The sequence below is a fragment of the Hyperoodon ampullatus genome (genome assembly GCF_949752795.1).
Source record: "Hyperoodon ampullatus genome assembly, chromosome: 3".
In the NCBI taxonomy this organism is placed as follows: Eukaryota; Metazoa; Chordata; class Mammalia; order Artiodactyla; family Ziphiidae; genus Hyperoodon; species Hyperoodon ampullatus.
This window is the reverse complement of record NC_136916.1, coordinates 55819230-55833691: the sequence shown is the minus strand read 5'-3', so window position 1 is coordinate 55833691 and position 14462 is coordinate 55819230. Positions and strand designations below refer to the sequence as shown.

At 37.4% G+C, this 14462-nt stretch overlaps 1 protein-coding gene across 4 annotated transcripts in view; it reads left to right on the top strand.

The window, feature by feature from the left end:
* The window catches only part of DENND4A (DENN domain containing 4A), a gene marked incomplete at both ends in the record, with an annotated part of 97188 nt that overhangs the window by 14783 nt on the left and 67943 nt on the right, over window positions 1-14462 (top strand). For all 4 annotated transcript variants that reach the window (XM_079700159.1, XM_079700160.1, XM_079700158.1 and 1 more), the window contains 3 exons: window positions 10816-10885; window positions 12439-12608; window positions 13426-13667. In XM_079700159.1, the coding sequence (XP_079556285.1) occupies window positions 10816-10885; window positions 12439-12608; window positions 13426-13667 (482 nt within the window). The remainder of the gene's footprint in view (window positions 1-10815; window positions 10886-12438; window positions 12609-13425; window positions 13668-14462) is intronic.

The window sequence follows — 14462 nt, the reverse complement described above, 5'->3', positions numbered from 1 at the left end:
ATCCGTTCTTCTGCCTCAGTTATTCTGCTATTGATTCCTTCTAGTGTAGTTTTCATTTCAGTTATTGTACTGTTCATCTCTGTTTATTTGTTCTTTAATTCTTCTAGGTCTTTGTTAAACATTTCTTGCATCTTCTTGATCTTTGCCTCCATTCTTTTTCCGAAGTCCTGGATCATCTTCACTATCATTATTCTGAATTCTTTTTCTGGAAGGTTGCCTATCTCCACCTCATTTAGTTGTTTTCCTGGGGTTTTATCTTGTTCCTTCATCTGGTACATAGCCCTCTGCCTTTTCATCTTGTCTGTCTTACTGTGAATGTGGTTTTTGTTCCACAGGCTGCAGGATTGTAGTCCTTCTTGCTTCTCCTGTCTGCCCTCTGGTGGATGAGGCTATCTAAGAGGCTTGTGCAAGTTTCCTGATGGGAGGGACTGGTGGTGGGTAGAGCTGACTGTTGCTCTGGTGGGCAGAGCTCAGTAAAACTTTAATCCACTTGACTGTTGATGGGTGGGGCTGGGTTCTCTCCCTGTTGGTTGTTTTGCCTGAGGCAACCCAACAGTGGAGCCTACCTGGGGTCGTTGGTGGGGCTAATGACAGACTCCGGGAGGGCTCACACCAAGGAGTACTTCCCAGAACTTCTGCTCCCAGTGTCCTTGTCCCAATGGTGAGCCACAGCCACCCCCCCGCCTCTGCAAGAGGTCCTCCAACAGTAGCAGGTAGGTGTGGTTCAGTCTCCTATGGGGTCACTGCTCCTTCCCCTGGGTCCCAATGCACACACTACTTTGTGTGTGCCCTCCAAGAGTGGAGTCTCTGTTTCCCCCAGTCTTGTCAAAGTCCTGCAATCAATTCCCAGTAGACTTCAAAGTCTGATTCTGTAGGAATTCCTCCTCCTGTTGCCGGACCCCAGGTAGGGAAGCCTGATGTGGGGCTCAGAACCTTCACTCCAGTGGGTTGACTTCTGTGGTATAAGTGTTCTCCAGTCTGTGAGTCACCCACCCAACAGTTATGGGATTTGATTTTACTGTGATTGCGCCCCTCCTGCCGTCTCATTGTGGCTTCTCCTTTGTCTTTGGATGTGGGGTATCTTTTTTGGTGAGTTCCATTGTCTTCCTTTCGATGATTGTCCAGCAGCTAGTTGTGATTCTGGTGTTCTCGCAAGAGGGAGTGAGAGCACGTCCTTCTACTCCGCCATCCTATTGTCTTACTCTTAAATCTAGTATCAGTCCTGAATATAGAGAAAGTTCCCTAATCTTAGTGGTAGGTGTCTTTTTTTAAGCAATGGGTTGTGGTTTATATCTTTTAACAGTCTTTGTTTCCATTGACTATAAGATAGTAAAAGCAAATTTAGATCTTTGGAGTAGACGTACAATGACTTCTAACTCGTTCAGAAAAACTAAAATATACATGCAATGCAGGAAACTTATTTTCATACCTGTTAAATGTGTATATGGAGAATCAGGCAATGGTTAGGATTAAATTATTGATGAGTTGATAATACTCAAGAGTATAGTTATTATAGCTTATATTTGATTTGGAGAGATTAGGTAGCTTGATTGAAAGCATCTACTAGTTTTCAAAACCAGGAGGAAAAGAACCCAAAAAACCAAAACCAAAAAAACAATCTAATGGACATGAGGAAATGCATGTTGAGTCTTTCCTCAAGTTCATACGTGATTTTTGTACCAGATTTACAGCTTTGGCCTCAAAAAATATTTCCCCCACTTCTCCACCTCCCATTAAAAGCTTATGGTGGGCTTCCCTGGTGGCTCAGTGGTTGAGAGTCCGCCTGCCGATGCAGGGGACACAGGTTTGTGCCCTGGTTTGGGAAGATCCCACATGCTGCGAGCGGATAGGCCCGTGAGCCATGGCCGCTGAGCCTGCGCATCCGGAGCCTGTGCTCCGCAACGGGTGAGGCCACAACAGTGAGAAGCCCGTGTACCACAAAAATAAATAAATAAATAAAAGCTTACAGCATGGAATATCTTTTTCCATCCCCTCACTTTCAGTCTGTATGTGTCCCTAGGTCTGAAGTGGGTCTCTTGTAGACAGCATATATATGGGTCTTGTTTTTGTATCCATTCAGCCAGTCTATGTCCTTTGGTTGGAGCATTTAATCCATTTACATTTAAGGTAAGTATTGATATGTATGTTCCTATTACCATTTTCTTAATTGTTTTGGGTTTGTTTTGTAGGTCTTTTCCTTCTCTTGTGTTTCCTGCCTAGAGAAGTTCCTTTAGCATTTGTTGTAAAGCTGTTTTGGTGGTGCTGAATTCTCTTAGGTTTGCTTGTCTGTAAAGGTTTTAATTTCTCCGTCAAATGTGAATGAGATCCTGCTGGGTAGAGTAATCTTGGTTGTAGGTTTTTCCTCTTCATCACTTTAAATGTGTCCTGCCACTCCCTTCTGGCTTGCAGAGTTTCTCCTGAAAGATCAGCTGTTAACCTTATGGGGATTCCCTTGTATGTTATTTGTTGTTTTTCCCTTGCTTCTTTTAATATTTTTACTTTGTGTTTAATTTTTGATAGTTTGATTAATATATGTCTTGGTGTGTTTCTCCTTGGATTTATCCTGTATGGGACTCTCTGTGCTGCTGGACTTGATTAGCAATTCTCATATCAGACAAAATAGACTTTAAAACAAAGATTATTACAAGAGACAAAGAAGGACACTACATAATGATCAATGTATCATTCCAAGAAGAAGATATAACAATTGTAAATATTTATGCACCCAACATAGGAGCATCTCAATACATAAGGCAAATACTAACAGCCATAAAAGGGGAAATCGACAGTAACACAATCATAGTAGGGGACTTTAACACCCCACTTTCGCCAGTGGACAGAGCATCCAGAATGAAAATAAATAAGGAAACACAAGCTTTAAATGATAAACAAGATGGACTGAATTGATATTTATAGGACATTCCATCCAGAAACAACAGAATACACTTTCTTCTCAAGTGCTCATGGAACATTCTCCAGGATAGATCATATCTTGGGTCACAAATCAAGCCTTGGTAAATTTAAGAAAATTGAAATCGTATCAAGTATCTTTCCCGACCACAATGCTATGAGACTAGATATCAGTTACAGAAAAAAATTTGTAAAAAATACAAATGCATGGAGGCTAAACAATACACTACTTAATAACCAACAGATCACTGAGGAAATCAAAGAGGCAATCAAAAAATACCTAGAAACAGATAACAATGAAAACACGATGACCCAAAACCTATAGGATGCAGCAAAAGCAGTTCTAAGAGGGAAGTTTTTAACAATACAATCCTATCTTAAGAGACAAGAAACATCTCAAATAAACAACCTAACCTTACACCTAAAGCAATTAGAGAAAGAAGAACAAAAAACCCCCAAAGTTAGCAGAAGGAAAGAAATCATAAAGATCAGATCAGAAATAAATGAAAAAGAAATGAAGGAAACGATAGCAAAGATCAATAAAACTAAAAGCTGGTTCTTTGAGAAGATAAACAAAATTGATAAGCCATTAGCCAGACTCATCAAGAAAAAAAGGGAGAAAACTCAAATCAATAGAACTAGAAATGAAAAAAGGGACATAACAACTGACACTGCAGAAATACAAAGGATCATGAGAGATTACTACAAGCAGCTGTATGCCAATAAAATGGACAACCTGGAAAACATGGACAAATTCTTAGAAATGCACAAGCTTCCAAGACTGAACCAGGAAGAAATAGAAAATATGAAGAGACCAATCACAAGCACTGAAATTGAGACTGTGATTAAAAATCTTCCAACAAACGAAAGCCCAGGACCTGATGGCTTCACCGGCGAATTCTATGAAACATTTAGAGAAGAGCTAACACCTATCCTTCTCAAACTCTTCCAAAATATAGCAGAGGGGGCTTCCCCGGTGGCTCAGTGGTTGAGAGTCCGCCTGCCGATGCAGGTGACAGGGGTTCGTGCCCCGGTCCGGGAAGATCCCACATGCCGCGGAGCGGCTGGGCCCGTGAACCATGGCCGCTGAGCCTGTGCTTCCGGAGTCTGTGCTCTGCAACGGGAGAGGCCACAATGGTGAGAGGCCCGCGTACTGCAAAAAAAAAAAATATATATATATATATATATATATATATATATATATATATATACGTATATATATAGCAGAGGGAGGAACACTCCCAAACTCTACTAGGCCACCATCACCCTGATACCAAAACCAGACAAAGATTTCAGAAAGAAAGAAACCTACAGGCCAATATCACTGATGAATATACATGAAAAAATCCTCAAAATACTAGCAAACAGAATCCAACAGCACATAAAAAGGATCATACACCATGAACAAGTGGGGTTTATCCCAGGAATGCAAGGATTCTTCAATATACGCAAATCAATCAATGTGATACACCATATTAACAAATTGAAGGAGAAAAACCATATGATCATCTCAATAGATGCAGAGAAAGCTTTCGACAAAATTCAACACCCATTTATGATAAAAACCCTGCAGAAAGTAGGCATAGACGGAACTTACTTCAACAAAATAAAGGCCATATATGACAAATCTACAGCCAACATCGTCCTCAATGGTGAAAAACTGAAACCATTTCCAGTAAGATCAGGAACAAGACAAGGTTGCCCACTCTCACCACTGTTATTCAACATAGTTTTGGAAGTTTTAGCCACAGCAATCAGAGAAGAAAAAGAAATAAAAGGAATCCAAATCGGAAAAGAAGAAGTAAAGCTGTCACTGTTTGCAGATGACATGATACTATACATAGAGAATCCTAAAGATGCTACCAGAAAACTAGTGGAGCTAATCAATGAATTTGGTAAAGTAACAGGATACAAAATTAATGCACAGAAATCTCTTGCATTCCTATACACTAATGGTGAAAAATCTGAAAGTGAAATTAAGAAAACACTCCCATTTACCGTTGCATCAAAAAGAATAAAATATCTAGGAATAAACCTACCTAAGGAGACAAAAGACCTGTATGCAGAAAATTATAAGACACTGATGAAAGGAATTAAAGATGATACCAACAGATGGAGAGATATACCATGTTCTTGGATTGGAAGAATCAACATAGTGAAAATGACTCTACTACCCAAAGCAATCTACAGATTCAACGCAATCCCTATCAAACTACCACTGGCATTTTTCACAGAACTAGAACAAAAAATTTCACAATTTGTATGGAGACACAAAAGACCCCAAATAGCCAAAGCAATCTTGAGAAAGAAAAACGGAGCTGGAGGAATCAGGCTCCCTGACTTCAGACTATACTACAAAGCTACAGTAATCAAGACAGTATGTTACTAGCACAAAAACAGAAATATAGATCAGTGGAACAGGATAGAAATCCCAGAGATAAACCCACGCACATATGGTCACCTTATCTTTGATAAGGGAGGCAAGAATATACAGTGGAGAAAAGACAGCCTCTTCAATAAGTGGTGCTGGGAGAACTGGACAGCTACATGTAAAAGAATGAAATTAGAACACTCCCTTACACCATACACAAAAATAAACTCAAAATGGATTAAAGAGCTAAATGTAAGGCCAAACACTATCAAACTCTTAGAGGAAAACATAGGCACAACACTCTATGACATAAATCACAGCAAGATCTTTTTTCATCCACCTCCAAGAGTAATGGAAAAAAAAACAAAAATAAACAAATGGAACCTAATGAAACTTAAAAGCTTTTGCACGGCAAAGGAAATCATAAACAAGACGAAAAGACAACCCTCAGAATGGGAGAAAATATTTGCAAATGAAGCAACTGACAAAGGATTAATCTCCAAAATTTACAAGCAGCTCATGCAGCTCAATATCAAAAAAACAAACAACACAATCCCAAAATGGGCAGAAGACCTAAATAGACATTTCGCCAAAGAACATATACAGATTGCCAACAAACACATGAAAGAATGCTCAACATCATTAATCATTAGAGAAATGCAAATCAAAATTACAATGTGATATCATCTCACACCAGTCAGAATGGCCATGATCAAAAAATCTACAAACAGTAAATGCTGGAGAGGGTGTGGAGAAAGGGAACCCTCTTGCACTGTTGGTGGGAATGTAAATTGATACAGCCACTATGGAGAACGGTATGGAGTTTCCTTAAAATACTAAAAATAGAACTACCATACGACCCAGCAATCCCACTACTGGGCATATACCCTGAGAAAACCATAATTCCAAAAGAGTCATGTACCACAATGTTCATTGCAGCTCTATTTACAATAGCCAGGACATGGAAGCAACCTAAGTGTCCATCATCAGATGAATGGATAAAGAAGATGTGGCACATATCTACAATGGAATATTACTCAGCCATAAAAAGAAACGAAATTGAGTTATTTGTAGTGAGGTGGATGGACCTAGAGTCTGTCATACAGAGTGAAGTAAGTCAGAAAGAGAAAAGCAAATACCGTATGCTAACACATATATATGGAATCTAAAAGAAAAAAATAATCATCATGAAGAACCTTGAGGCAAGATGGGATTAAAGACACAGACCTACTAGAGAGTGGACTTGAGGATATGGGGATGGGGAAGGGTAAGCTGGGACAAAGTGAGAGAGTGGCACGGACATACATACACTACCAAATGTAAAATAGATAGCTAGTGGGAAGCAGCCTCATAACTCAGGGAGATCAGCTCAGTGCTTTGTGACCACCTAGAGGGGTGGGATAGGGAGGGAGACGCAAGAGGGAAGAGATATGGGGATATATGTGCATGTATAACTGATTCACTTTGTTATAAAGCAGAAACTAACACACCATTGTAAAGCAATTATACTCCAATAAAGATGTTAAAAAAAAAAAAAAGGCAAGGGGCCTTCCCTGGTGGTGCAGTGGTCAAGAATCTGCCTGCCAATTCAGGGGACGTGGGTTCGAGCCCTAGTCTGGAAGATCCCACATGTTGCAGAGCAACTAAGCCCGTGGGCCACAAGTACTGCGCTTGCGCTGTAGAGCCCATGAGCCACAGCTACTGAGCCCATGCACCTAGAACTTGTGCTCCGCAACAAGAGAAGCCACCACAATGAGAAGCCCGAGCACCACAACAAAGAGTAGCCCCAGGGCTTCCCTGGTGGCGCAGTGGTTGAGAGTCCGCCTGCCGATGCAGGGGACACGGGTTCGTGCCCTGGTCCGGGAAGATCCCACATGCCGCAGAGCGGCTGGGCCCGTGAGCCATGGCCGCTGAGCCTGCGCAGCCGGAGCCTGTGCTCCGCAACGGGAGAGGCCACAACAGTGAGAGGCCCACGTACAGCAAAAAAAAAAAAAAAAAAAAAGAGTAGCCCCAGCTTGCAGCAACTAGAGAAAGCCCGTGCGCAGCAACGAAGACCCAATGCAGACAAAATTAAAAAATAATAAATAAATTTATTTTTAAAAATAAAAGCTTGTGGCAAAAGTTTTCAAGAATTACGTTTTTTGGGCTTCCTTGGTGGCGCAGTGTTTGAGAGTCTGCCTGCCGATGCAGGGGATGCGGGTTCGTGCCCCGGTCTGGGAGGATCCCACATGCCACGGAGCGGCTGGGCCCGTGAGCCATGGCCGCTGGGCCTGTGCGTCCGGAGCCTGTGCTCCGCAACGGGAGAGGCCACAACAGTGAGAGGCCCGCATACTGCAAAAAAAAAAAGAATTACTAGTTTTTTAACCTTTGAACCATAAGCCTTAAGTGATTTGGACTTTGATTGATTTAGAATAGAATAGTAATATTTTAGAGCTGGAAGAGAACTTAAGAGTGTCATATGGTCCAAAACTGCAAAAATGTGTAGTTAAGGATATTTAGTCCAGGTGCTTTGATTCACACAGCAAATTTTTGGCCAATTTGGGACTTTCTCCTCAGTTTTTAACTCATTGAGGGTATTTTTTAATATTCTCTACAAATGGCTCTTGTTTTACCACTTTTCAGGAATGTCAGTGTTTGATTTAGCAAGTTGATTTAGAAAAGCGGAGTTATTAACAAACCAAGTAGTTAAATCATGCACCTAATTCCAGAAGAAAGGTTTTTTCCATGGCAAACCACAGTGTGGATATTTTATGGGTTAAATGTTTAAAGTATTTTAAGAACAATGGCTCTTCTACTTTCTTTTTTGCCGAACCTTTGTATAAGAAGAAATTTAGAAGAAGCTTCTTGTATCCTTGGCTCTTTTCTTCCAGAGCCCTTATAACTTTTACTTTAAGTCTTTGTTTTTTATTTTAGGTTATTCCTTTCAGTTTCTACCATATCCACATGGTCATATATAGTTCCTTTTTTATCATCACAAAAGTTATTGAAGGTTATTTTGTTATCTTTACAAATTTGGCTTATTGGGAACTGGAGTTGAGACTTTGCAATACAGGACCCTTTATAAATTTTTTATCCACCAGATAAACTAAAAGTCCAGTTTGCCTACATTCATAATATCCACTTGAATTTTATACATCCATTCTTTTTTTTTTTTTTTTTTGTGGTATGCGGGCCTCTCACTGTTGTGGCCTCCTCCATTGCGGAGCACAGGCTCCGGACGCGCAGGCTCAGCGGCCATGGCTCACGGGCCCAGCCGCTCCACGGCATGTGGGATCTTCCTGGACCGGGGCACGAACCCGTGTCCCGTGCATCGGCAGGCAGACTCTCAACCACTGCGCCACCAGGGAAGCCCTATACATCCATTCTTTTGATGCAAAAATATTGAAATGTTTATTAAAAAACAAAATCCCAACAGAGCAATGAGCATAACTTAATGTCCTAAATAAGTAGGATTTAACATACTAATCTGCTGGGGACATATTGAAAACGTTTAAGAAAGTGGAAAATTTCTAGATGATGAGCCAAGTTATTGTATCATTGTTCATAATAGTCCCCCCAAAAGGAAACAACCTAAATGTCCCTCAGTAAGGGAATGGATAAAAGAAACTATGTTTCTTTCATTAATAGAATCCAGCGGTTCAGATGAAGAAAGTAGATCTGTATCAACGTAACTAATTCTCATAATCATTTTGATGAGTGAGAAAGCAAGCCATAAAGGAGTATATTCAGCGCATCACCGTTTATATAAAGTTATAAAGCATACAAAACAATGATACGTACTTAAAGATGTGTATATTTACATAGTAGAAATTTTTAAAGTGCATGTGAATGAAATGCGCTAGCTTCAGGCTAGTAGTTAGAGGACAGAAAGGGATGGAAGGTGATGCCTCAATCTCTAGAGGACAGAAAGGGATGGAAGATGAGGTTTTAGTTAAATCTGTAATTTTTTTGTTTCTTTATAAATTAAAATATCGGAAGCAAATAAGGTCATTGTTAACATTTGTTAAAACTAGGGGGTGAGTAAATGGGTGTTTGTTATGGTAATCTCTTAATATTTAAAAAATGTATTTCTTAACATAAGTGTATTTTCTTTATATATTTGTTCTCAGTGCTAAGTATCTGTCCTCATGTACTGGTCCATGTAGGCACTCTCCATCATGTATGCACAAACACATCCCCTCACATTCATTCCTTTAACAAGTATTTATTAAGTATTTCTACATAATAGGCACTGTTTTGGGTGCTAGGTACAGCAGTGGACAAAACAAAGCCCTTACCATCATGGAGCTTATGTTCTAGTGGTGGGAGGCAGATAATAAATAAGAGAATATACAATATGCCCAGTGGTGGTAAGTGCTATCTAAGAAAAAAAAAAAAAAAAAAAAAAAAACGGATAGGGGCAGTAGGGAGGACTGGGGAGGGTAGAGGGAGACTTGTTATTGTATATAAGGTGATGAAAGGAAGGCTGTCTAATAAAGTGGCATTTGAGTTGAGGCCTGAAGGAGGTGAGGAAATGTGCTCCGTGAATGTATCTGTCACCACCTCATGTCAAGTGGTGACATCTCCTAAGTTACATATCCATTTCAGACTTCTCGCCTTACCTGCATTTGACTCTATGCTTGGATGTCTAATAGATGTTTCAAACTTAAGATGTCTAAAACTCCTTTTCTTTGCCCCCAAATCTGCTTTACCCATAGTCTTCTTCATCTCATTTGTAGCTGGGACTAGGAATTTGAGACTCTTTGAAGAGTAGCTGTTATTTAAAGGCATGGTACTAAATAGATGAGATCATTTAGAGAAAGTAAAGAAAAGATCACATTTAATGATCAGGAAAAGAGAGGGGATGCTACAAGGGAGATTGAGGACTGACCAGAGATTTGGTGACGAGGGACCCAGGAGAGTGTGACGCCTCAAAAGCCAAGAAAGGAAAATGTTTCAGGAAGGGAGTCATTAGTGGTATCAAAATCTGCTGAGAGGTTGAAAAAGATGAAGACTAGGAATCAACTGTTACATTTGGCATCATTAAAGTCATTAAAGTGTTCTTTTAAAAAAATGATGGGATTAAAACCTGGTTTGGAATGCATTCATGAAAGAATAGGAAATAAGGAAATGGATATGGCAAATTACAACTCTTGAGTTTTGGTATAAAGAACTGGAGAAAAATCTGGCAATATCTGAGAGGTGTTGTGGAATCAAAAGAAAGGTCTACATACACGAGTAGGTATTTCTTTTTGTCATTTCTACCCAGAGTTTGGACTTAGAATAAAATCTAAATTTTTGTGGTTTAGTTTTGTTTTAAAGGGTCGTTATCCTCATGTTATTGCTATCGTAAGGGGAAAATATGTTACATTTTACTTCTGAAAGAAAATTAGGCAATAACTCCAATAAAATGCTGACAAAATAACAAAGTGAAAATAGAAAGAAATCTGTCACTACATCTTAGGAAATACATACCGGAGAGATCAAAGAGATTCCATTTTATTGTTACTACCTTTTACAATTTAATGATATTTCCTTTTTTTTTTTTAATTCAGTGGGGATCAGCAGTGTACTTATGTTATAAAAAATCGGTGGCAAAGACTAACACTATATCTTACAAAGCTGGTAAGTATAATTTTTCATGGAATACTTTATAAATGTATTATGGGGCCAATAAGATTAAAGAAAAAAAACAACACCTGTCTTACAATGTGTTAGTGTCAGGACTGGGACTATAACCCATGTCTTTTGATTGTTTTGTCTTCATCCATACTTTATTGGATGCTTAATGGAATATTAATTTTAAAAGAAGGCAAGGTTTTTAAAATATTAGGTTTAAGTAAATAACTAATAAGTAGATATCGTTCTCTTTAAGTTTTTAAATCAGTAGAAAATGTGGAAAAGTATTTATTGTCCTTTAAAATTAATGTTTCCTTAATATTTATATTAAATTTAATCAAATCTATAGTTCATATGTAATTATATTTCAAAATAATCTGAAATATTGTAAACTAACTTGTAATTTTATAATGCGTAGTTGAATTGCCAGAAACCTCAAAATATCAAATTATGTACAAGAGAGCAGATTCAACCTTTTAAAAAATAAATTTTTAAAGTTAGTGTCCTAGACTCCCACCTTCTTCTACCTGTGATTTTCTGGGGTCCATAGTTCATCGCTATTTCTATAGTTACTTAAAGGCTATACCGTTACTTCATGACTTGAGAAAGTAATGGAGAGTTAACTGTAATTCCTCATGGGATTAACTGGCTGGCTAGCATATAATTAGAGAATTTTAGAACTGCCTTGGACCTTTATATCTAGTTCATCTCACTTTATAGATGAGAAAACCAGAGACCTATAGGTACATGATTTGTCCAAAGTCAAACAGATATTAGTGTGGCAGACCAACCACTGATATTCTTAGTTTATCATTTTGTATTTAACATCATGTCTGGTGATGGTTTCCACTTGACTTTAAGGGTTCAAGGTCAGGGAACCTATTTACTGTTTCTAGTCCCACAAAATCCAGGACAAGAGTCTGCTCCGAGGGTTTGGCAGGTAGAAGATACCTGGACTACTCTCTAGACTAGTCTATTTGACATGAAATAATATGGCACTTGAAACTCTATTTTCATATAATCTGGGATTATTCAGAAGCTGGGGTTAAGCTGATACTATTTTGAAGACATTGTAAATATGTGACTTCTATTTTTTTGTGTATTTGTCCTAGAAGTTATATATATAGTCCTATAGAATATCTATTTTAATGTATCAAAAAAACCCTAAGGGAAAGTTATTGAAAGCTAGTGAAGTGGATATATGCATTTGAACATTTCAAAAAAAATAGTATGTTCATATGCTTTAAGGCAGTGTGACCACAAAATGAATTTTTAGGAGTGTGTTTATATTTGTGTATGTTTCTTTAGAATAATCTTTTCTTGTTTACCTTACTAGCCTTTGTGGATGAAGCTTGATAAATATTACATAGTTAATATGAATAGTTTGAGGATTAAAATCTATATGAATCCTACTAAAGTATTCAGAGTTACTTGGTGAACATATATGTAATGTTTTGGTCTTCCAAAAGTGTTAAATAATAAAGCATTTTAGCATCATTCAAATTATGAGCCCCTAAATTCAAGACATGATGAGCTAATATTTATTATTGTTTTTATAGGTCTAATTTGTAGATACCCTCAAGAAGATTATGAGTCATTCTCACTCCCAGAATCTGTTCCCCTATTTTGTTTACCAATGGGTGCAACTATTGAATGTTGGCCACCAAATAGCAAATACCCTCTCCCTGTATTTTCTACATTTGTGTTAACTGGAGCCTCAGCTGAAAAGGTACTATATGTTTAACAAATGATATCTGCAAATTTCTTGTACATTTTCAAGTCTTAAGTTTTATATGCAGGAATAATAGAAAAAATAACTGGTTAAATTGAATCTATTATGCGCACCTCTTCCACTTTGTTAAAATAACTATATCCAGACACATAGGAAAAGAGAATTTCATTCTGTCCCATATACCCAAGTGCTTTTTTTGTGAATATAGTGAAAGATTTTTTTCATCATCAAATGATGATCCTTTGTTGCTTCATTTTCTGTGTTACAGAAACTTTAAAGTAATACTAAAAACATTATTAAATATGCAGTGTTATTTAGAATCATAAACTGTTATATTGTTGGAATGGACTTTGGAAATCATCTAGTCTAAAATCTTCATTTTATATATTGGGAAATTGAGGTCTAGAGAAATTCAGTGAATTGTCTGAAGTTGGAATTTGTATTTCCTTATCTAAAATTCTGTCCCACTCTCTATTAAATAATTAGTTTCAATCATTTTCTTATAGAGAATATTGATACAATTGCTTTTACTCTTTATAAAACAAATGCAATTTAATTAAAACACCTTTTTTTCCCCAATAATGAGACATGAGAGTTGCGCTGTGTAGTTTTGTTGTTTTCGTCGATGTTTTAACGTACTTCAAGAAAGCAAGGGTGATATCTCTTCACCACTGGGTTTCTGGTACCTGGCACCTTGCTTGGCTCATAGGCACATAATGGCTCCTAATAGTTCATCCATTAAATATTTAACTAATGATGTGATTGGAATAAATGATATAAGGCATATTTATCAAATATATTACTTGTTTTCCAGGTCTATGGTGCTGCTATTCAGTTTTATGAACCATACTCCGAAGAGAATCTCACAGAAAAACAGAGATTTCTTTTGGGTTTAGCATCATCAGCAGATGAGAAGTCTGATAGTTCCAAGACAATTCACACTAGTAAATGCATCTGTCTTCTCTCTCACTGGCCTTTTTTTGATGCATTCAGGAAGTTTCTGACTTTTCTATATCGTTATTCCATCTCTGGACCTCATGTCCTTCCAATTGAGAAGTAAGTTAGAAGCCTTCTTGGTTCAAAATTTGGCAGCTCTTTCCATTATGTGTGGTGTATTTGTACTGGTAATTGAGTAAATTTTATTTGGAAGCTAGGTTTTTCAAGAGAAAAAAAGTTTGGTTGATTCAGTCAGGTAATATTTCTCTATTATACCTACAGTTTTGTTATTTTAGATAATTTTATCTCTAACAAAATGAAATGTTTCATCTTTTTGATACTCTTGTGAAGTTTGGAGATCCTAATTAGCATTTTTTACAGGTTTTGTTAATTCTTACTTTACATATAATTTGGGTTTATATGAACCTTTAAAATATTCCTTACTATTTTTAGATATGAATTTAAAGGAAAAATTAGATAAACGTATTTTTTATTCTTTTTAAAATTTTTGTGATTTACTTGAAGATCACTAAAACTGAATAATCTTTAATGTAGTAAGGTTTGACACAAATGAGATCTAAACATCACCACTGTCTATTTGACTATTGTTTATTTTATATCATCTATCACTTAAGCTCTTTTGTGTTCTTAGGCAGAATTCTGTGATTCTAATGATAGTTGAAAGTGATAGAATTATTGTAAGAACATTCAATGTAAAATATTACTTTATAATTTTTCCTTGCAGTTTTCTGCCCACATCTCAGTATTCTAATCTACCAGTTCTCAAATTTTTTGGTCTCAGGACCACTTTATACTCTTAAAAATGAAGACCCCCCCAAAGAGCTTTTTTTAATGTGTTATATCTATTAATATACATTAGAAATTAAAACGGAGAACTTCAAAAATACTTATTGG